Here is a 24,359-nt window from a genome sequence, read left to right on the forward strand (position 1 = left end):
AATGGTGATTCTAGCTTCTACGAGGTATTTATATGACTTAGTCTAACGAAGATTTAAGTTTATTTTAATATGAATTCAAAGTATGAATTTTAATTGTTTATGAGTAGAAGATATTTCTAGGACTTAGTATGAAATAATTTTAGGAGTTGATAGTAAAAGGCATTTGATAGCTATTTTGAATATATGGTATTAGCTTATTATGTGTTAAAATTATTAATTATAATAAAATATTATTGATGATCAATAATATTAAGTTGGGGGTGAAAATTAAAGGTTTATTTTTTCTTGTTTTCAACCATTAATTCCTAATTATGTTTTTTTAGATTATGTATCTCCACTTTAGTTTTGTCTGTGTATCTTATATATTATTATTTTTAGAATTAAGGTTAGATTTGGGGTAGTTTAGTTTGTTAGATTTTGTTTTAGACAGTTTTTTAAAAATATAGCATAATTGTAGGGATTATGTAGGGGGCATTTTTGTCCATTATTAAAAATTAAATAGTCCTAGAATTAGTCCTTAAGTCATTTTCACTAAGAAAAATATGTGGCCATTTTTCATAAAAATCATTCCATTTTGACCATTTATACAATCATCTCTAGTCTTTTATCAGTAGGTACGATGGGTAGTACTTTTAGTGTTAATAGTTAAGTGAACAACGATATTTTAAAATTGTAAACATAGCAAAATCTATCATTGATATATTCTATCAATTACATACTCTCATCAACGATATAGTCTATCATTAATAGACTTCGAGAATTAGATTTAAAGTTTGTTATATCACAAATTCTTTCGCAATGTAGTCTATCTGCTTGTATTTTGGACATGATTATTATATCTGCAACTGTCCTTTTTTAATCTAAGTTGAATTATTAGTTTTATGAGCTTTAATCATGTCCACTTGCTAGTATTGTTATACGATCCTATATTGATTATAGTGTTTCTATGAAAAAATTTAGGTAGAATTAAGATGGATGGGTGATCTAGGAACAACAACTAAAGTTTGGTTTTTTAGCCTTAAATTTGTGTTTATTCAGTCATTGAACTTTCAGAATTACAAACTTAGTCTGTAAACTTCTATATGTTTCATAATTCATAGATCTATGGGATACAAAATCAAAAGTTTAAGCTTCCATATAAAATTCGGATCTATATATAATAAATCAATTAAAATTTTCAAATTTGAATGACCCATTAGGGGCTTATTAGACATTTACCAAAGTTTATGAACCTAGACACAAATCTCAAAATTTAGAGATTAAGCTTATATAGGTTAAATTACAATTGTAGTCCTTAAATATTGAGGATTGTGTCTATTTGGTCTATAAAGTTTTCACTATTATAAATTTAATCTTTAAGACCCCATTTGGTAACCATTTGATTTTTTATTTTTTGTTTTTGAAAATTAAACTTATATACACTATTTCGACCTCTAAATTTCTTACTTTGTTATCTACTTTTTTTTACCAATGGTTTAAAAAATAAAACCAAATTTTATAAACTAATATATATATATAGTTTTTTTTTAATTTGGCTAAGAATTCAACCATTATACTTAACAAAAAGAATTCAGCCATTATACTTAACAAAGATGCAAATTATGGTATTAAAAAAAAAAAAAAAAAAAAAAAAGAAAGAAAGAAAGAGAAAATAGGTTTATTTTTCAAAAATCAAAAACCAAATTTGAAATGGTTGCCAAATGGGGCCTATCATTGAAAGTTTAGGATTTCATTACAACATAAAATTTAAATATATATTAATAATTCAATTATTTATATAAAAAATGTGGGGATCATTAGGTACAAACTTAAAAATTTTAAACTTTATTAAACATTCTGAAAGTATAAGATCAAATAAACACAAATCTCAAAGTTCATGCGCCAACCAATTTTTTAATTTTCAATGGAAATTGGTTTAGGAAAAGCTTATAAATCTCTTCTTGTCGAATGTTAATATTTTTATCTCTATTTTTTTTTAAAGTGAGTTTAGTTTCAAGCTACTCCGTAATAATTAAAATGCACTCTTACTTTAGGATCAAAGATTGGTTCCACTATTCCACGATGGTTGTAGTAAAAAGATCACCATTCTTTAATATTAGTTTGATAGTTTGTTCTATCATTAGGCTTAAACCTACTATAAATTTAAGTGTACCAAATATTCAATGTATCGTTTTTTTTTCCCCTCTTTTTTGGGGCAATATCGTATTATTTGTGAATAGGATATTTTAAGTTTTGTTGGTCATATTTAGTCAAAGAAAATAAGAATTTTAGTCCAACATTAAAACTCTTGTATGACTTGAGAATAAAAATATAACTAGGCCAATTCTATTTATAAGTGCAACAAAGATTGACCATTATCATTATGAATATATATTTTTAAGTTTAAATTGACTATAAGATTTTTTTTTAGCTTAGTTGATTTTGTGTTACTTTTCATTCATTGAGGTCAAGAATAACAATATTATTAATAGTAATATTAATATTAATACCATCTAAGCCAATCCCATTATTAATATTTATTTTTGAAGTAATATATATATATTGTGTGTGGGTAAGTTGGTTTTTTTTGTTACTTTATATGAACTATCTTTGAACATTTTAAAATCATGAGAACTCAATTGAAATTAATATAAACAAAATTCATAATTAAGGTTCAATTTGGTAATCATTTGATTTTTTTAAAAATTAAATCTATTTCATTCTCAATTCTTATAATAATTTGAATATTTTTTTTAGTATAATACTTGAATTCGTCAAATTTCAAAAACAAAAACTTTTTAAAAACTACTTTATTTAGTTTTCAAATTTTAGCTTGATTTTTAAACCATGGGTAAAAAAACAAATGAAAAAAATTAGTTGAAAAATAGTGTCTAGATTTAATTATAAAAACAAAAAAATTTGAATGAAAAGTAATATTTATAAACTTAATTTTCAAAAACAAAAACAAAAATAAAAAAACCATACGAATCTCTTCATTTTAAGATAATTTAAATAATAATATTAAAAAAAAAAGAGAGTTAAAGATGATCACATGGAACCCAAACCATTGGCTGTTGGAAAAGGAAGAAAAACCCTACTTTTCTTGTGACATAATTGGCATTTATCACAAGAAAAAACTGGAGAAAAAGAGAGAATGCATTTTAGGAAATATGTTAGAGAGAAACAGAAACCACCTGGCACTTCCAAACAAAATCTGCAGCATTCACTTCCAGAAATAATAATAATAATGAAACATACAAAAAAAAAAAGTCCATAAAATAACAAAATTGTCAAAAATAGATGGAAAAAAAGCCAGAGGTCATTCATTCATTACATCCATCATCCTAATAACAGGTACAGCAGAAAAACCAAAAACTAAATCAGACATGTCCTAATTGATCATAATTAAGAAAAATGTGTGAATCTAACCATGGAAAGTTGGCGATAAAAACTTCCCTAATGCTCACTGTGGTGGTGGATCATAGTCAAATCTCAAATGGTAATTTTGGTAAGAACAATCAGAAAGGCCTAAATCATATAAGATCAATGTGGTCAGCATGCAATTTTTTTTGGTAAGCAACTAATTAGATTAGCCTGGCAGAGATATATTGATGTCGGTAGCGGAATTTCTCGGCTCCTGCAAGGAATGAACAGCGGCATTGGTACCCCAATTGTCTCTCTGGAAAGGCGAAGGAGCAAAACCGGTCGGTTTTAACGACCCGGGATTTTGCAGACCGTTCCCATTTAAACTGTCATCTGTATCGGCATTGGAAGTTGGCACAGTGGGAGCTGGTGCCGTGCTCGGGACGGCAACAGGGGCTGCAGCTGGTACCAACTCGGGCTTCTGTTTCTTTACCTTCTGCTCCTGTTGGCTAGTTGGTAGAAAACTCCCTACTACAACCTAATTTAGAGGAAAGTTCAATACAAGTATTCCATGGAAATACTACATGTTTTGCTTCTTCAAATTGTGGTAATAAAAAGAAGTTTGATACCTGTACTGGGCCTGCAGCTATGAGTAAACCAGCTACCCCTCCCCCGACAACACGACCGTCGGGGCTTGCCAAGGAGACACTCATCCCACCCGACCTGCTTCTTGTTCCTTGATTTTCAGTAGGCATGAATGATCCAGACAAAGAAAGTATCTCGAAACGACCCTGACAGTGACAAATATATAATCCCTATTAATCATCTTGACAGAAACAATGCAAAGGCCACTTATTACATGCACAACAATTCAATAAGACAATCTCCCATTTTGATTTTCGGTCCTGCATTATCATCTTCTAGAATGGTTTTAATTTATTGAAAATTTGGCAAGCGCCAGTAGAAGACTAATTGACTTGGTGTACCTCATATGTTAAAGTACCACCCGAGGAATCAGGCTGCCGAAGAGTGACATTCGAAATTACACCATTAGCAGAAAGAATACAGATTGCTCGAGGACCTTGTTGGGAAAATGATATGATCTTCATAGTGACGTCCTTTTCAACAGCCAAACATCCAAAAAAAAGAAAAACTACGTTAGTCAATTATATCATCTGTAGAGAGAGCCGAGCGGGAAATAATAATTCATGAGGTCATTTTATTGTTTGGGGTATCTGGATTGGAAAAAAACTAACAAAATTTTTACGAGGTGGAGAGATTGTGTGAGGAAGTTCATGAGGAGATGGAATGCCTCCATATGGCTGCCGGTTAATACTCTTTTGTAACTCTCATTCTAGTTCGACTTTATTGGACTAAATCCCCTCTTTGGTAACTATCTTGCCCTTTTCTCTTTTTCTTATAGACCCATTTTGCATTCCCTTGTATTTCCTTCCTTTTTTCTCAATAAAAGTTTGGTTTCTAACCTAATAATAATAATAATAAAGGTAATTGTTTTAAATGGTAAAACTATTAATAGATTGTAACATTTTGCTATATTTGTAAATAAGTTTATTCATTTTCCTTTATTTGAAAACAGCCCCGATGATAAATAAAATCCATGGGGACATTCAATGACTTCATCTCAAGTCAGAAATATAGATTCTAGAAACTGAAAGAGATTATACAGGTAATAGACATGGAACCTCATGGCTTGATTGGGAGACTATTATCAAATCAAAACAGTTTTTTAAGAAAAATAATCAATTCACTAGTCAAGTTAAAACTATTGTCCACTAGAAACCACAAGATAAAGATACAAATTGAAGGAAAATACTCCAATTACCCTAAAAAAAGAAGTAAAAACACAATAAAAGAATAATTTTAAGTGGCCTTTTAAATATAAAAAAATATTTACATCTTTATAGCAAAAAGTTCCAAAGTATAAATATTTTTTGGATTTTCCATTTATAAGAATTTCCCTAATTTTTAAAAATAAAACAAAACAAAATTTACTTACGCTTGCATGTTCTTGCCAAAACATTGTTCCAAAAACAAATTTGTATTTTAAAACAAATCCTAACAACGTTTTAAGGCTTCATCCACTGAACTAAGAGATTGAAAGAATTTGAAGGTTTACAACCAAATCATCAAACTAGCTGAGAAGGCATACTTTTACTTGTTAGACACTAGAAACTTCTATTACAAGCTAAAATAGGTTCAAGAGAAACCATATCCAAAGCCTTGAAACTTGAACACCTTATAATTCTCAAGAGTTTCGACGTAAGGAAAAAAATTGAGGATAGAGACCACCAAATTTGGTTGAAGTATGAGGGTCATAATTGTAGCAATGATACATAGCAGACATTAGGTATGAGTACGAAAACATTCATTTTATTTCTATTTTCCATAATGAACGTACCTCGCCAGCATTGACTGTGATGATATGAGGCATGAAATTTGTACCCACCGAACATGCATTCCATTCTCCTGTAATAATTGATGGAGAACAAATATAATTTCAGATACCAACAGCTGAAAGCCAATAAGATGAAGAAAATCAAAGAGCTCAAATTATGCTCCACAGTTTCGTGTTTTTGTAGAAGTAAAACGGCCCTCCTTTTCCATAGATAGAATACAAAGTCTATCCCTGACAACAAACTAAGAGTTTATAAGAGAAAACGAAAAACCAAAGACTTGCCAGCACGCTAGATTACTTGCACGTTTAGCTCATCTACTAATAACAGACTGGCATGAACAACAAAGATCCCACACTAGGTACCATGATCAAAGCACTTTAGATAAACCATCTATTTGTTAAATCCTCTGTTTTTACACCAAAATATTGGGTTCCTCGAGAAGCCATAACCACAAGGCATAATAAGTATAAATGATGAACGATCACAACAAAAACTCAGGTTGTCTCGGGTCATATTATCTTCTTCTTAATGATCTTAGTAGCTGAGATCTGAGGCAATAGACTCCAGAGAAGGCTAAAACTGCTTTCTTCAATTGGATTCTCTCCAGTTCAACCAAAAGAACTTAAACAAAATGTTTAACGAGATTGTTTTCTTTATTTTTAACATGAAATAACAAACACGATATTTATAACAAGAAAGAGATTTCGAGCCTAAGAGATAAGCCAAATGGTGGCAGCAAAATCTTCCACATATACCATTATTCAATACATTAAATTTGTAAACACCACGGTCAACAATTTTAAAGAAAACAAACAGTTAATAAAAGTAGAAGTAGAAGACATGCTAGAAAACAAAAATAGCTGGATACATGACGCGACGACAATTTAAACCAATCTCGAAAGGCTAAAAGGGCTTTTCAGTAATTTAAACAATATTCGAGAATTCGACCTACTATAAATACCCAAAAGATTTTGATATTGATGATCATCTAAGAATGGAAGATGTTTAAATTGCTTATAATTGGATTTGACCTATTTTAACTATATCTTACTCTAACATCACCTACACTTTAAGTTGGACTTGATCTTTTTCTTTCAGGGTTCACACACTAATTTTTCATCATTAATGTCTTATGCAGAACATAGTAATAATCAAACTCCAATCAAGAAAAGTATCGATTACGTACAACTCAAATCGAAAGTTCAGATACGACAATTGATCCAGGTAATTGGTAACTTTCAAAGGAGTCAAATCATTCTAACCGTTACGTGAGGCAGAAAGAGTTTCTATTTTTCACAAAACTTTCAGCTCATGTAACATAGATTCGAATCTACAACTATATTCCAAGTACGGCCAAAAACAACTCTGAGAAAAGCTCGATCGCTCAGCATTAACTTATGATCTACCACTTTAAACTAATTTACAGATCAAACATCTACAGAGAACAAATAAATTGGTTAAAAAACAAAACAAAAAAAGATAACAGTTTTGTTGGGAATTTGAAGGAAATGACGAACAAAAAAAGAATACGTGAGAAGAATATTCGAAGAGCCCCTAAAAGGTCAGATCTCAGTATAAAAGCAGCCGTACACATCTTATATGTTGAAGGACATATCCCAACAAGTAAGGTCCCACGTGAATTTTGTAAGGCAAAATTCAAATGGGAATCTTTTTTGAAGTGAAGATATTATATATTCTTCATGATATTCAGAGATCTAAGTAAACCAAATCTCGAACCTGCCTCGATTTTTATACACAAACAGAAGCAAACTGCAAATTTTGATGAAAAACTCAACAAAGACTAAATAAAAAAAATTAGTGTAATTCTACAGCTCTAATGATCCCAACTGAAAATTTCTTTAAAGAAAAACTTTGGTTGCCCATTACCTATATATTCCATTCCCATTTTCTTGTGATGTTTGAATTCGGAGCCGCCGAGCCGGCCCTTCCCGCGCTTGGTGATGGAGAAGCCGCCGGCCGTCGGAGCTGAGGAAGAAAGCGGCAATGGCGACAATGCCATGGTCACCGTTCCATCTGGGCCGTACTTTCTAGGTCTACCCCGCTTCTTTTTCCCTGTGGTTCCACTTCCGGGCAGCCCCACACTTACGGGCGAGGCGGCGACAGTTGGCGAACCGCCGCCTGCGGCCGGCGGCGGGTTATCGGTTCTCGGAGCCACGTGATAAGCCGACGGAGCTTCGGCTCCTATCACTGTTACTCCTGCATTTATGGCTTCTCTTTCTTCCATCGCTTTGAACTTCGAATCTTTTGGGGTTTTTTTCTTTTTTTGGGTGCAGGATTTAGATGCTCATTCCTGCTTTGAAGAAGAAGATTAGTCAATACCAAAACAAAATTAAACAAATAGTTTTCTTCCTCACTTTTGAAGACTGAACAAGAACGATAACATATAAAAACGAAAAATCCCCTTCACTCTACAATGAACAACACGAACAAGGAAGAAAAATCAAATAACCAATCAAATCTTAAAAAATAAAAATAATAAAAGGAAGTCACTCTACAAGATCATGCAGGATATTTCTAAAAAAAATGAAAGAAAAATCCACCGCCGATTCCGGCCGGAACTTTCCGCCGCCGTTTAACGATCTAAACTCTTACACTGAACCACAAAATTCAAAAAAAAAAAAAAAAAAAAAAAAACAACCAAACAACCAAACAACAGAAATTCAAAAAGAAACAGTTAAAACTCGACATTTTAGAGCAAATAGAGGATCAAAAGGCAATTAAATGAAGAAAAAAATGGAAGCATGAAGAGAAATTTCACGATGAACTAAAAGATCACGACCTATGACAGAAATAACTTCCTTCCACAGTGTTGCACTGCCCCAAAACGACTTCGTTTTCTGTCAGGATTTTTACCTTGCTTTCGGAAGCAAGGCCTTCTTCCGAGATACAGGGAAGAAGAAACAATCGCTAAATTTCAGAAGAACAAAAATAAATTAAATTAAATTAAAAATTAAAAATCTGTTTGTTTCCTGAGAAAATAACAACCGCCGGAAAGTAACGACCGGCCAGTGGTTCCAGGCCAGAGCTGTCTGAAACACAAACCACTTGAGAAAGCAAAAGGGAAAGCGAAGTAAATAACAAAATAAAATTTTCAAAAAATAATTTTTTTTAAAAAAAAGTTGAAAATGGAGAATAGAAAAATTATAATTAATTTTTATAAGATCAAGATTTTTTCCCCCTGTATTTTTTAAAATAATCAAACGCTAAACCCGATAAAATTACAATCTGGTTAATGAAAAATTTCACGTCCGATAAGGGAGGGGGAAAAAAATTATGTAGATTGATGACTTTGAGAAAAAGAAAAAGTTAAAATAATAATGGAAAATAATAAAGAAATGGGTTAAAAATTTTACGGAAAAAAGAAAAGTGATGTGAATAAGGGAGAGAAAAAGTAAACGAATTTGTTAAAATACATTAATTTTGTTTCTATTAAAAGCTGCAAAGGCAGCAAAGGTTAGTGTTAGCGGGCCGACCTTTTTGTTGCCGCTGACCTGCTTTTTGTCTTTTTCCCAACAAATCAGATTTCTTTCTTTTATTTTTTGCCGTTGAATTCGCTTTTAATTACTAAACTTGCCATCCGATTCCCCTCTAATCCTCTTGCTTCATTTTTCTTTTTTACTACTTTAATTTTTAATTTTTAACTTTAAATTCATTGTTTTTTATTTTATATTATTACATTTCGATTTTCGACATATGGTAAGAAATTTCAAACTTGCTAATTTTGGAGACCGTGCTTCAGCTTATATTGAAAAAAAAAAAAAACATCATAATATTACATTTCGAAATATGACGAGAAATCTAAGACTTGCTAATTAGCCGACTACTGATAACATTTAAACCACATTATATTCAAATGAGAATGGTACTGATGAAAGTATTGACAATAAATACGTAAAATAATTAATAGTTATTATCTACATTAATAAAATGCACGTTTCTTTTTTATCAGTCTAAGATCTCTAATAATTACTTCGAAATTTTGATACGATCTTGTTGAATGTATTCATATTGATTCTGTATATTTGACTATTGTTAATGGTTGTATTTTGAATTAAACTCTATATACACTTTTTTTTATCATTGAATGCATTGTTTATAAAAGTTATTAGACGATACTTTTGTCGTATTGAAATTGACTTTTTATGTCATTTGAGTGTATTGATTATGTCAAGTTGGTAATAAATTACATTATTTGAGTTTACTGATTCGTAATGTCTTTATATTTGAAGCAAACTTTGATAAATTGCAATTATCAATCTTATTTGAAGGGGAAAAGAAGCCAATATTTTGGCATAACGTTTAAGTACAAGTACAATAATATAATATAGCACCACTAGTATTTCAAAGCATGCGACATGTGTGTGTCTATCCACCTATTAACTCTATTTCCATCAACGTTTAACAGACTTTAATTATTTGCTCAATTTACAATTTGAAAGAATTAAATAGGTGCACGTAGTCTTGTTCTACGAGTAAATTTAGTATCGGTTCAAGGGGACTCGAGCCCTCTATCAACAAAAATTTTGGATCCGTCAGTGCCTTGTTTGGATTGTTGTTGAGTTCGGGATTTTTTTTTTTGTAAATATATGGATAAAACATTGAATCCATACATTTTTAAAAGTTAAATCTTAAATACTACAATATCATAGTTTGACCTTCAACTTGAATATTATAACATAATGATCTTAAAAGTAAGGAAGTAAGTATTAAAGCATTTATATGTTAGAAATGTATTAAATATAAAAGGTCGAGGTGAAAATTAGAAAAATACTTATGGTTGAAGCTATGTATATATATATCGGAGTATGACAGAGAATTTAATCATAGTCCCTCTTTCCGTCTAGTCAACGAGGAGAAAATTCTTTTCGTTCCTTCCACGTTCTTCGTCCAATCGAAGATTCTCACCTTGTTTGGGGAGTGTTTCCCCGAGATAAATAGAAATCTCTATTTGTCCTCTTTTATAATCAAAGATTATTATGTTTTTTATTCGACTGTTGGTGGACAACTTTTTTAATGAATTTTATCTTTAAAAACAATGTTAATATCAATCTATCTCAACATAATATGTGTTACTCTTTTGAGACCATATCTTCAAATATTTGTATTCCATATTTGTTCTACTCACAATATGAATCATAGATAATATTTTCACTCGCTTCTTATGTGTCGACCAAAACTTTTTAATAACTAGAGGATGCGTTAGATATCATATATTTATGTAGGTTTGTATTACTTCTTGCTTTTCTACCCTTTAAAAGTATTAAACTAGTTTCCAAACTTTTAATAAGGTGTGTATCTAATTAGTCAATGACATCTTCAACATTTTATTTTTCCAAAACCATAATCAAATTTTGCATATAATAAATGCTTAACGTTCAATTTGTGTTAGATGTGCTCGTAAATTTAAAAAATTATCGAATATATTAGAAATCTATTATACATAAAATTTAAAGATCAAGGTCTTGTTTGATACATAAAAAGAAATATATTGGAATTTATTAGACAATTCTTGAACGTTCATGCCTCCATTAGACATACAATCGAAGATTAGTAAAGAGATTATAGTAGGTTTTAATTTATTTTTCGAACTAGAAATTATATTTTGGGTCGGAATGAAGATGAAAAAGTGATGACTCGATTACTTCACCTGCGGGTGAAGGATAGATTTGTTACAACCAATGAGAGTGTGGACCTGGGTCAACAAAGCAAAGAGTTGTTATTATTATTATTAATTTATTTTTATTATTTTAAGACAAATTGCACAAATCACCCCTAAAATACGATTAATTGCAATAATATCCTTAAATTTTCAAATTTAAAAATTGAGTCGTATCCAAATGTTAAAACTGGACCTTCGAATTTATGTATAAATTGTAATAATTGTATAAGATGGTTCAACTTTTATCATTTGTGGATTTAATTTTTACAATTATTGTATGTTTAAGAGCTCAATTTTAATACTTTTATAAGTTCAGGGGTCCAGTTTTATTATTAAAAAATTAAGGATATAATTGTAATTACAACTATTATTTAGGGGTATTTTTATCATTTGGTTTTTTTTTTTTAAAGGAAATAAAGTAAAGATTATTAGTATGATTATAGACATATCCAAGAGATTTTGCCTCCCGGATGTTACTCTACTCCTAATAATGATAATAATTGGCGCACAATATGGCATAATTGCCACGTTGAAATTTATTTTTAATTTCGGTTCACAACCTTCTTTTTTTTCCCCTTAACTTTTTCCATTTTATATAATGTCCTTTTATAAAAATTAATTTGATTGTTTTAGTTAACCATTTTTATAGGAAAAAAAAAGATTGTTTTAAAAATACAATCGAACCAGCCTAATGATCACTTAGACATGCTTGAAAAAAAAATGAAAAAAAAAAATGGAAAGAGTAACCGAAGGAATAAGTTGTGTTTACGGTACAACAAATATATAGTATGAAAATTTTAATATTTAACTCTAAATGAAGAAACATATGTCAAATAATTTTAAATTTTATTCATGTTGATAAAAAAAAAATAACAAATAAAAGCATAATATACTATAGGTGAAGAAGCAATTGCAATTGTCATTTGGGATGACAATAATGTACTATTCGCTGAAAAATGCTCCGTTTAACTTACAGAATTTGTCATAACATCAATAGAAGTTTGATATATTAATTCAATCTTTCTCATACATGCACACATATATGAATTACTTTCTATACTAGCTTAATTTAAAATAGAATTATTATCCAAACTAAGTATAAAATTAAAGAAAATGTATGACAAATCGTGATTAGGCTATTAGAAGACCATATAAAAATGATGAAGCCTATATAATACATTAAAATAATATTTTTCAAAGTTGAATTTAGTCATTCGTTATTCAAATAAAAAAAAAGTGAAAGATGAAATTCAATATTAACGCATATATATCAAATTGCATATTTGATTAATAAGGTAATTTTGAGAAAATAACTTGTCATTTAAATCGCAATATCGATTTTCATCTATACGTTATAACAATATAATAAATAAAAAGGGATATTTTTAAATATTAAAAAAATATTTAAAAATATTTACCGTTTATGGCAAAAGGTTTTAAAAAGACAAAGTGTTTGTAGAAAATTTTAAATATTTAAGAATTTCCTAAATAAAAATGGTTTAAAAAATTAAAATAAAAAATGACTGGGGTGGGGGAGGTGGCGAGATATGATTGGGAGAATTCTCAAATTGAAGACAGACAAAATCGGGGGTGTCGGATAGGTGGTTGAGCAATAAATTAACATCTGTATTCACGAGTTTGGATTTTTTTCTAAGCTTTTTTAAATAATTAATTATTATTTAAAATTTACATGGTAAATAAAAAATTTGCCAATCTCAAAATAATAAAATAAACAAATATAAGTTTAGTCCACGCAAGTTGAGTGAGGTTTGTCTAATTTTTTCTTTTTTTTTTAGATGATTATTATTTTGGTTTGTCCGTGGGATAAGGTTCTTTTGTTTTTTGTTTTTCATTTTTTAAGATTATGATATTTGATAACTGTTTTCGTTTTTCAAATTTGAAGAATTACCAAAAATAGTTTATTTCTATTTCATTCTCATTTTATTTATTTCGTTTTTATTATGGCACGAAATGTTGGTTTGGCTAGTTGGTAATGTGGCAAACCCAAGTCTCTTTCATGGACTATATGTCCTAGGTTTGATTCTCAGGAATTTCATTTTTTATATTTCATTTTTTTTCTATATTAATTTGGATCTCTTTTACATTTCTTTCTTTTATATATATATTTTTTCTTTTACAAATCTTTCTTTATTTTATATCTTTTTCTTTATCAACTTTTTATATTTATATATTTAATTTAAATTTAAAATTTTTTAATATTTAAATTTATACATCATTTTGATTTTCAAATTCCAAAATTTTAATATATATTCAAACTTTTTTAATTTTGAATTTTAAATTTTGTATAGACATATTTATATATATTTTAAATTTGAATTTATTATTTATAGTACAATTAAAACTAGTTAGAATTTTGTAATACATAAATTTTATTTGGGACATTTAATTTTGTTCATTTTGATATTTTACAACCACGATATTTACATAACAATACAATTCAATTGGATTTGAGTCAACGTCATCTAAGAAAAATAGATTGATCAAGAAATAATATTTCATATCAAAGTTTAGCAACGTATGAATGATAGAAACGATTGTATGATAGTTATTAGCTTTGCATCGGGACTTGTGTGTATTTGATAATGTAAATGTTTTATGATTCTCTTTTATAATTCAATACATGCTATATATTTTTTATTTTACATAATTAAATTATATTTAAACTATAAAATATGTGAAGGTGTTAGAAAAAAATACAAGAAACAAAAAACAATAAATAATAGTCATAGGAGTTTGTGGTGATGATTAGAGTTGACCAGTAGTGGTAGTGGTCGAAGGTGATGATGGTTACAAGAGTTGACTCGCAGTGGTGGCCACTAGTGGTTATATTTATAAATCATACAATTAGTTATAATTATCGACTAATATTTAGTTGATAATAAATTGTTATCAATTTACGTATGAATATAATTTACGTTAAAAAAAAGTTATATGATTATATTTTGTAATATTATATAATTTATAACACATTACCTAATACATATTATATGTTATTACGAAAATAGTGATGTCGTAACATGATAAATTGTAGTTTTAAATGTTCTTATATTTAATTAATATAATTATGCATTTTAAATTTTAAAATTCAAAATATAGATACAATAAAAATATAAAAATATTGTTTTCAAAATATACGTTGTTTTTCTTATCACATAATCCAAAAATGGCTTTTGAAAACATAATTTGAATTGTCTGTTAAACAATATTTGTTGAATTTGAAAACATAAAATAGAATCAATAACTTTCAATTTTATATTTAGTGGATCCGTCAAATTTAGTTTGAAAGCTCATGACTACATTTGTAATATTGTGTTTATAAAGTGAAAAATAGTATATCTCAACCTACATCAAGAATGTATTATCAGCCTCCACGTCATATGTCCAAACCCCATCTCTTCTGGTTGGAAAAATCTTAATTTTCCTTTTACATGGAAATATTTTAATTCATTTGGATGGAAAACACCTTGAGGAAAAATAAGGGGTTTTAATTCATTTAGATTGATCAAAGGAAAAAATATTTTTTTTTTGAAAAAAAAACCATTACTATTTAGACTTTTGATAAAATTTGTTTAAAATACACTGAAAATATTTCAAAAGCTATTTACTTCAATTTTTTAAAATGATTTATTTTTAAAATTAAATATTTATAAAGTTAAATCAAACACACTTGTAACCTCATGTTAAATTAGAAATGATTTTTAAGTCAAAGCGAGCATAACTCAATTTAACATATATATAGTAAGTGTTCAAGATTGAGAGGGGTAAGAGTTTGGATTTTTAATAGAGTATTGACAAGTATTAAAAACAGTTATTTTTAAGACTTGTTATTGTTATTATTTTTTAATTTGATTAATAATTCAGTGATAACCACATGTGGGGTAGGGAGATCGAATCTCTCACTTTAAAGTACATAGTACAAGCATTCACTACTATAAAAACTGTGTTACTTGATGGTTTTTGGCAATCAAGTATCAGTGTTACTTGACGTTTTTAAAAACTTCAAGTAAGCCCATGTCAAGAATAAGAGAAATTTTTTACTGGCTAAAAGTGTCAAATTATAATTTACTTGATATATTATAATTGTCAAGTATACGAGATATATTGACTTATTTTAAGTGTCAAGTATCTAAATTATTGACATTTATCATGAATCAAGGTTTTTATAACTGGACGGTTTTTACTTGTCAAATGTAATTTCTTCTTGACACTAAAAAACAGACAACTTAATGAATACTTGTTATGTTTTGCTTGTCAAGTTCGTATGTGCCTTTTTTTAAAAAAAAAAAACAAAAATTGTATTATTATGAGTTGCCTATAATTGCTCATGTTTTGGGAAAATTTCACAAAATGACCCAAAACCCAAAAACTTTTCTACCAATGACCTATTTCTAAAAATTTTCTACCATGGACCTTTTCCCTATGCGAAATATCAAAATTACCCCTAGTTTTTAAAAAGCCTTTAGACTTCCACATTTCTTCTTCATTCTACTATTTCTTTAGCCATTTCATTCAATGTGCATTCAATACACCACCAACATTCCACCAAAACATTTATTCCTAACTAATATTCTGAAGAGAATGGAACGTTTCTCTCACTATTCACTTTCTGTCGTCGAACTCCCCACGAAATTCACTCATTGTTCTCTTGTAGCTTTCTCTTAGAGTTTCACCCCAACATCTTCGGATTCTCTCGTAGCGTTCATCGTCGGATTCAGTCCACATTGCTTCTTCCTTCAAAGGTTTCTTCACCCTTCATTCAATGTACGATTTTTTCTCTCATATCGCTTTCATAATAAGTGTCGTTTAACATTATATTACTATACGATCGTTTAGTAAATTAGAACGATCGTTTAGTAAATTATAAACGATCATTTAGTAATTTACTATGCAATCGTTTATTATGGATCGTTTATAAATTACTACACAATCATTCATAAATTACAACACGATCGTTTAGTAAATTATACACGATCGTGTAGTAAATTATAAATGATCACGTAGTAATTTAATGTTAAACGACCGTGTAGTAAATTATACTCATTGCATATATTACTAAACGATCATGTATAATTACACTCATTGCATATATTACTAAACGATTGCTTATAATTTACTAAACGATCGTGCAATAAATTATACACGATCGTATAGTAATTTATACACGATCATGTAGTAATTTATACACGATCATGTAGTAATTTATACACGATCCTGTAGTAATTTATACACGATCGCATAGTAATTTATATACGATCGTTCACTTATCAATGATTTGTTTATCCAATTGTAGATCAATGGCTCTACTTCACATTTTTTATTATCAATTCAATTGGTGAGTACGATGCACCAACGACTAAGTATCGATCCGGATATGTTTGATATACACATCAAATGTTGCTACAATCTGTTGGCCTAGTAATCGTTGTTGATGGGACCCATTTACATGAGAAATACAAAGGTATGTTGTTAATAGCAATGTGTATCAATGGAAATAACAACATATATCCTATCGCCTTCAGTATTGTAGATAGTGAGAACAACACATCATGGACTTGGTTCATGACTCGTTTGAAGGCTTTAACAGGAGACGTTCCCAATCTAGTGATTATATCATATCGTCACATCTCAATTGCAAAGGCGGTTGCAAGGATATTCCCAGATGTATTTCATGCCCTGTGTGTTGGCTTTTATGTCCAAAAACTCGTGGTTTGTAAATAAATGAACTTATTGTTGACTTTTTGGCCCTTAATCTCAAATTAATAATTTCAATTAATTAATTAATCATTGTTTTGATGACAACAAACTCAATTTTTAATTACTGAAAATCTTAGTGTTTTAATATGTCTATAGCGTAGAGCTCGGAACAGCGATTCCAACACTTCTTGAATCACTCAAATCGGAGCTAAAACAGTAAAAGGAGCAGTGGTGTAACGGTTGGGCTATAATCTGTAGAAAGAGTCAGAAAGATTTTATTCAAATTCCCAAGAGGCGCTTGGAGAGTGGAGTAGGTCGAGTTTGACCGAACCACTATAAAAATTACGGTGTCTTCTTCTCTATCTTTTTCCTTTTTATTTTTGCAATTAATTTAAGCAATTTATTGTATGTTTTAGTTTGTTCTTATTTATTTGCTAAAATTTGATAGAATTAAATTATCACATTTTTGTCATCTTATTTGTTGCATAAATTAAATTTTTCTTATGATTTATAAAAAGTGTATTAATTAGTTTAATTGGGTTAATTAAAAAAAAGTTTAATTAAACCCTATTCACCCCCTCTAGGGTTGCCATATCGATCAAACAATTGGTATCATAGTGGGTTGCTCTTCTTAAAATATTTATTTTTTGATAAACTTAATTGTTTTTGAGCTATGACAACTTTAGGTTTTATCCCTTTTACCGATAGTCAATCTATTACAAAACCTCATTTCTTTAATGGTACTAATTATAGTTATTGGAAAAATAGAATGAGATTTTTCTTGCTTTCTATTGATTATGATTTATGGGATATTGTTGATGAAGGTTTTAAAATCCCAACAAAAGATGTTGATGGTGTTAGCACTATAAAACCTATGGAAGAATGGTCAATAAATGAAAAGGAAAGCATGCTCTTTAAATGCCAAAGCTATTAATTGTTTATTTTGTGCTTTGAATGAAGTTGAGTATAATAGAGTGTTTATTTGCAAAACCGCTAAAGAGATATGGGATAAATTAGAAATTACTCATGAAGGAACTAGTCAAGTAAAAGAAACAAAGATTGACATGTTAGTTCATCAATATGAAATGTTTAAAATCGATGAAAATGAAGCTATTTCCGATATGTTTATTAGAATTACTAACACTGTCAATGCTTTAGAAGAACTTGGGAAAAAGTACTCAAATCTTGAGAAGATAAAGAAGCTATTGTGGTCTTTGCCTAAACAATGGGAGCCTAAATTCACCGCCATTCAAGAGGCAAAGGATCTCAAACCTCTCTCCATTGATGAACTCATGGACTCGTTGTTGACGCATGAGATAAAGATCAAGAAAAACATGGAGGATGAGAATAAAAAGAAAGAAAAGAGTATAGCTTTAAAGACTATCTCTTTAGAAGTTAACTCCCAAGATGAAGATGACCTTGATGAAGATGATGTTGCCTATCTTTCACGTAAGTAAGAACTTCATCAAGAGGAAGAAGCAATTCAAGAAGCATCCCTCCAACCAAAAAGAGTCAAAAGGTGAAAAGAGGAAAAAGGATGAGGTAATATGCTATGAATGCAAGAAGTCGGGTCATATTAGAACCGATTGTCCTTTTCTCAAATCATCCAAGAAATCCAAGAAGAAAGCAATGAAAGCTACTTGGGATTATAGCGATAAAAGCGAAAGTGGGAGTGATAATGAAGAAGTGGCCAATTTTTGCTTCATGGCTCATAGTGATAAAGAGGATGAACAAAATGATGAGGTAACTCTAGAACCTCTTTCTTATAATGAATTGTTCGAAACTTTTGAAAATATGCAAAATGATTTAGAAAAACTTAGTTCTAAGTATGTTGTGCTTTAAAAAGAAATACAATGTTTTCTCTAGTAAAAATAAGTCTTTACTTGAAGAAATTGCTTGCTTAAAAGAGAATGAGCATGATGCTATGCATATTGATGAAATGAATATCTCTTATGACAAGCATGCTTTTAATTGTGATGAGAAAAATGCTTTGCTTGACAAAGTTAAATTTCTTGAGCATGATAGTTGTGAAAAAGATAATTTGATTAAATTATTCAAAGAAAATGAATTTAGTGCTTTGCAAGAACTTGATAAGGCTAAATAATATATTAAAAAGTTGACAATAGGTGTTCAAAGATTAGACAAGATAATTGAAGTAGTCAAGCCTTTTGGTGATAAAAGAGGTTTAGGTTATATTGATGAATGTCATACTCCTTCAAGTTCTAAAACTATCTTTGTTAAAGCATCTCATAATATGCCTAAGGTTGTGTCTAAGCATGTTAAATCTAACTTTGTGCCTATATGTTATTATTGTGGTGTTGAAGGCCATATTAGACCTAAGTGTTTTAAATTGAAATATGCTCATACTACTTCTCCAAGAAGAAATTTTTCTCAAAGGGCAAAGTTTCATAATGCTCCAAGGAATAATTTCTCCAAGAAAAGTAGAGTGCATAAATTTGTTGTAAGAGATAAATCTTTGCATAATGTTGTTTGTTTCTCATGTGGCAAGTTTGGACAAACAACTTATTCTTGTTACTTGTCTAAATGCAATGCCTTAAATGTTTATGCAAAAATGAAATAGATTCCCAAGTTTGTCAATGCTAACCATCTAGGACCCAAACAAGTGTGGGTACCAAAGAATCAAACTTGAACATTTATGTTTGTAGGTTTGTTTGAAAGCCTCTAAGAAAAACAAGTGGTACTTTACATTTGTGTTTGTAGGTTTGTTTGCTCTTGAAATGGTAAAAGGAGCGGTGGTGTAACGATTGGGCTCTAATCCGTGGAAAGAATTGGAAAGATTTTATTCAAATTCCCAAGAGGCGCTTGGGAAGTGGAGTAGGTCGAGTTTGACCGAACCACTATAAAAATTACGGTGTCTTCTTCTCTAACTCTTTCCTTTTTATTTTTGCAATTAATTTAAGCAATTTATTGTATGTTTTAGTTTGTTCTGATTTATTTGCTAATATTTGATAGAATTAAATTATCACATTTTTGTCATCTTATTTGTTGCATAAATTGAATTTTTCTTATTATTTATAAAAAGTGTATTAATTAGTTTAATTTGGTTAATTTTTTTTAAAAAAAAAGTTTAATTAAACCCTATTCACCCCCTCTAGGGTTGCCATATCGATTCAACACTTATTCTGAAAAATTCAATAAGGTGTTATTGAATAGAAATCCAATAAACTTAAAAGTCCCTTGACTATTGGATGTGTACTTGAACCTTATGTGGAGACATAAAAGTGGATCAGGTTTGAGTAAATAGTCAAAATAATCTATAGTATATGAATAAGGTTGGGTACCTTATTATGGTAACACTATTGGATGTGGCTTGCTTTGTAGTTGTTACAAGGAGTTGTAAAGTGCTACAAACGAAATGATCCTAATTCGTTCATGTTGGGACATGAAGAGTAGGGGTGTCATTGTGCAAAATGGTTTGTACAAGATCGGACCATGAAATTAGTCACTCTTACTTTATAATATTGTTTACTGTATAAGACTGACTATTTTAGCTAGGTGATCTAGGTAACTCGATCTTAATCCTGAGCTAACTACGAACTCCTGTTTATTTGAGATTACCCTTAGATTTACATAGGAGAGGGTTGGCTCAACAGCGCTGACTCAATAAGACTCTCATTTCAAGGGTAAGACCTAATAGATAGCTGGAGACATAGGGTGCAAAACGAAATTCACGCCTACCCAATTTAGGGATAAGAGAAAGTTCGTTCTCTCAAGTACTGAATCCACGTCTTGAACAAGGGGCCCCATCCTCTCATTGGGCTGAGAGAGTTTGGTTTAATGATTGGATCACAAACTAGTTGTTCATTAGAGGATCAGTAGGAACTTGAGGAATAAGATGTAATCTCGGGGGTAAAACATATATTTGATCCAACCGTTATTACAAACAACCTGTAAAAGGTCGACTTGCTGATTACGATTAAATCATGTGGACATAATATATCTACAGTGAGGGGAGTGTAACTATGAGCTTTAGTAGGGTGACTCATTAGTTAACGAATGAGGATTAATCTGGTCTAATGAGTTTAGTCAATTAATCTCGAATCATTGGAGTCCATGATCTGTAGGTCCGCGAGGTCCCTCTACTAACTCGTAATTGGACTAGCTCTAGTATGGGCTAATATAGCGTGATAAGTTAATTTGAAACGTTCAAATTAGAATTATGGAAATTATTAATTATATGAGATATAATTACGGGTTTAATTTGAGAATTAAACGGAATATGGGAATTTATATTTAAATATGATTTAAATATATAAAGATGAGTGTGTGTAAAAATTAATTTAATATTTGATATTAAATTAATTAAGTTTTATTTAAAAATTAATTTTATAAAATTAAAATTTTCAGTTTTAAATCAAAATGGATTTTAAAAAACTAAGTTTTTGATTTTCAGATAAAATTGAAAAATAGGAAAAACAATACACAGATGGAAAAACCTTTTTTTTTTTTTTTTTTTTTTTTTTTCCATTATCCATCTTCTACTTACTCACACAAAAATCCAACACCATTGCCTTGTGTTACTCCAAGCATGAGCTGCAACTCATGCACTCTCTTCCTTGCATGATGGTCAACAATATATTGAAGAGTTTAAAGTGAATTTCGGGCATGCAATCAAGAGAAAATTCGTGTTGAAGAAATTGTTCTTCAACAAGATTACTACTGTGAGCAATTCTCCATCATCCCTTGATTCAAGCTTGTTTTGAGTCCCACAACTCAATCTGGAGCACCAAGAGAATAGTGAGGAAGATCCTGAGGTGGTATGCAACAAGATTCGGAGAAGATTGCAGCTGGAGATCGAGATTTGAAGAAATTCTACAAAGGTATGTCATGAAACTCACTTGTTTTCTACAAGAGCATGCTTTATATTTTGCCAAAATTAATGAATTAGAGTGCTTAAATGGTCCTTGTTGCTTCCTCTGTTGCTGATACATTCCTACACTGTGTATATACCATATTCAGACCAATTTGGTGGACAAATTCAAGAATAAGAACATAACAAAAAAACGTGCAGATAAACGTTGATAACACCTGGCACTGACCCATCTAGACTAAACAATATGTAATTTTCGCTTTCGCTTCGATTTTTCTATATAACACCAATTATACTATACAAAATGTAATTTTAACACCAATTATACTATACAAAATGTAATTTTAACACCAATTATACTGTACAAATTTACACTGTACAACATGTAATTTTAGCTCCAATTATATTATGTACAACACCAATTATACTGTACAATATGTAATTTTAGCACAAAATTATCTAAACGACTGCGTAGTTATTTATTTGCTTAGTTAAATGTACAACACCAATTGTATTCTACAAATTTAGCATAAATTTATCTAAACGAAAACCAAACGATCGTTTAGTATTAGCCAAAGGATCGCATAATGGATATTTAAACGACTGTGTAACAGTTAGCTAAACGATTGCTTAGTATTATCTAAACGATCATATAATAAAACCTAAATTATCGCCTAGTATTAGCCAAACGATCGCATAATGGATATCTAAACGATCGCGTAATTAGCTAAACGATTGCTTAGTTTATCTAAACGATCGCATAACAAAACCTAAACGATTGCTTAGCAGTTAGCTAAACGATCGCTTAGTATTCTCTAAACGATCGTTTAACAAAAACTATATGATCGCATAATAGATATCTCAACGATCGTATAGTGGATAGCTAAATGATTGCTTGGTATTCTCTATACGATCGCATAACAAAACCTAACCGATCGTATAACAAAAACTAGACGATCGCGTAACAGTTAGCCAAACGATCGCACAACATTTAGCTAAACGTTCGCTTAGTAATATCTAAATGCTCGCTTAAAGCATTCGTAGAGACGCATTCATCGTGCGGTCTGAAGGCTTTTTAAAATCCGGGGGTAATTTTGAAATTTCGCATGGGAAAAAGGTCAGTGGTAGAAAAGTTTTTAAGAAGAAGTCAATGGTAGAAGAGTTTTTGGGTTTCAGGTCATTTCGTGAAATTTTCCCCTGTTTTGAGATTCAGTAATGATATAATTTAATTGAAAATGATAATCATTTATCACCCAAATAAACAGACACGTGTATATGAAAATTTAAGTAACAATCAACCCAAAATTTTTACCAACATAAGAAAGTTCATATATCTTGAACATTTATATCGTCATATAACAACCTCGTGTTAACAAAGTTCATAACAAAATTCAAATGAACAATTTCTAATTTTGAAGACTATGAACTCCATACAAACAATTTCAAAAGTATAACTAACTATCAATCCCATATGAACACATATCCAAAACTACAATCATATTGAACAATTCCAAAAAGTACAACTATTAATGTCAGATGAAGTAGTCATAGTCAAAATTTACTCACTATGCTCCCGTCTCCACGAGAATAATGTAGCTCACCTTGAACTTGTTGCTTTTAGCACCTAAATATTCGAAAGACATGTAACAATACAAATATTAAAGGTTAAGTTATGAAGTAAATATGGTAACTTAAATTATACTGAACTAAAATCATATCAAAAGAAAACAACATTTGCATTCAAATTTCACCAAAGCAAGAACTACATTGGTTTCATGAGTTAACCGATCACTCCAAACAAGTTCAAAACTGTAAACAATCAGTTTTCACAAGTTAAAGACTAATTTAACATACTTTAATTGAGTCTGAAACAGTTCAAAGCATGTTAATACCTATAGAACCTTAATTGAATACTTTAAAATTGACCCAAACATAACAACCAAAGAATTCCAATAACTTATAATACATTTCGAACACCCAAATTAATTTGAAAGGACAAAAAGTTATGATACTCGCCGAATCTAACTCCCCCGAACAAAATTGAGTGCAAGATGGAAAACATTTGACGGAATTTGAAGGATCTAAACCTTTAGATTTACTAGGGTAGTTTCAACTACTCAAGTAATTTACCATTCAAAAACAAAAAGCCAAAAACTCCTAACCATATTGATACAAACACTTCAAGAAAAGCCTGAACTTCAATTTAAAATGTGCATGATTGACATACAAACTGACACAAATTTGGACAATAATAGTGATATCTCAATGATCTCATAAATCTATGTTTGAAAAAATTCACTTTCAAGCTCACCTTTGTTAATATTGCAATTGGATAGTATCTAGGAACGTCCTTGGCATTAGCAGGATGGAGTTT

General features: G+C 29.9%; 1 protein-coding gene across 1 annotated transcript; it reads right to left on the reverse strand.

Annotated features, from left to right (window-relative positions):
* Window positions 1-3,258: 3,258 nt before the first annotated feature.
* Window positions 3,259-9,229, reverse strand: LOC120069560 (AT-hook motif nuclear-localized protein 7-like). Its single transcript, XM_039021352.2, has 6 exons — window positions 8,560-9,229; window positions 7,647-8,070; window positions 5,762-5,829; window positions 4,329-4,460; window positions 3,972-4,133; window positions 3,259-3,880 (listed from the first exon to the last, which is right to left on the reverse strand). Exons 2-6 carry the CDS (start codon window positions 8,002-8,004, stop codon window positions 3,569-3,571), a joined length of 1,032 nt encoding a protein of 343 aa, XP_038877280.1. The 5' UTR covers window positions 8,005-8,070; window positions 8,560-9,229; the 3' UTR covers window positions 3,259-3,568.
* Window positions 9,230-24,359: the final 15,130 nt, after the last annotated feature.

This window comes from Benincasa hispida, chromosome 1, assembly GCF_027475165.1.
Source record: "Benincasa hispida cultivar pf3 chromosome 1, pf3_genome.v1.1, whole genome shotgun sequence".
Lineage (NCBI taxonomy): Eukaryota > Viridiplantae > Streptophyta > Magnoliopsida > Cucurbitales > Cucurbitaceae > Benincasa > Benincasa hispida.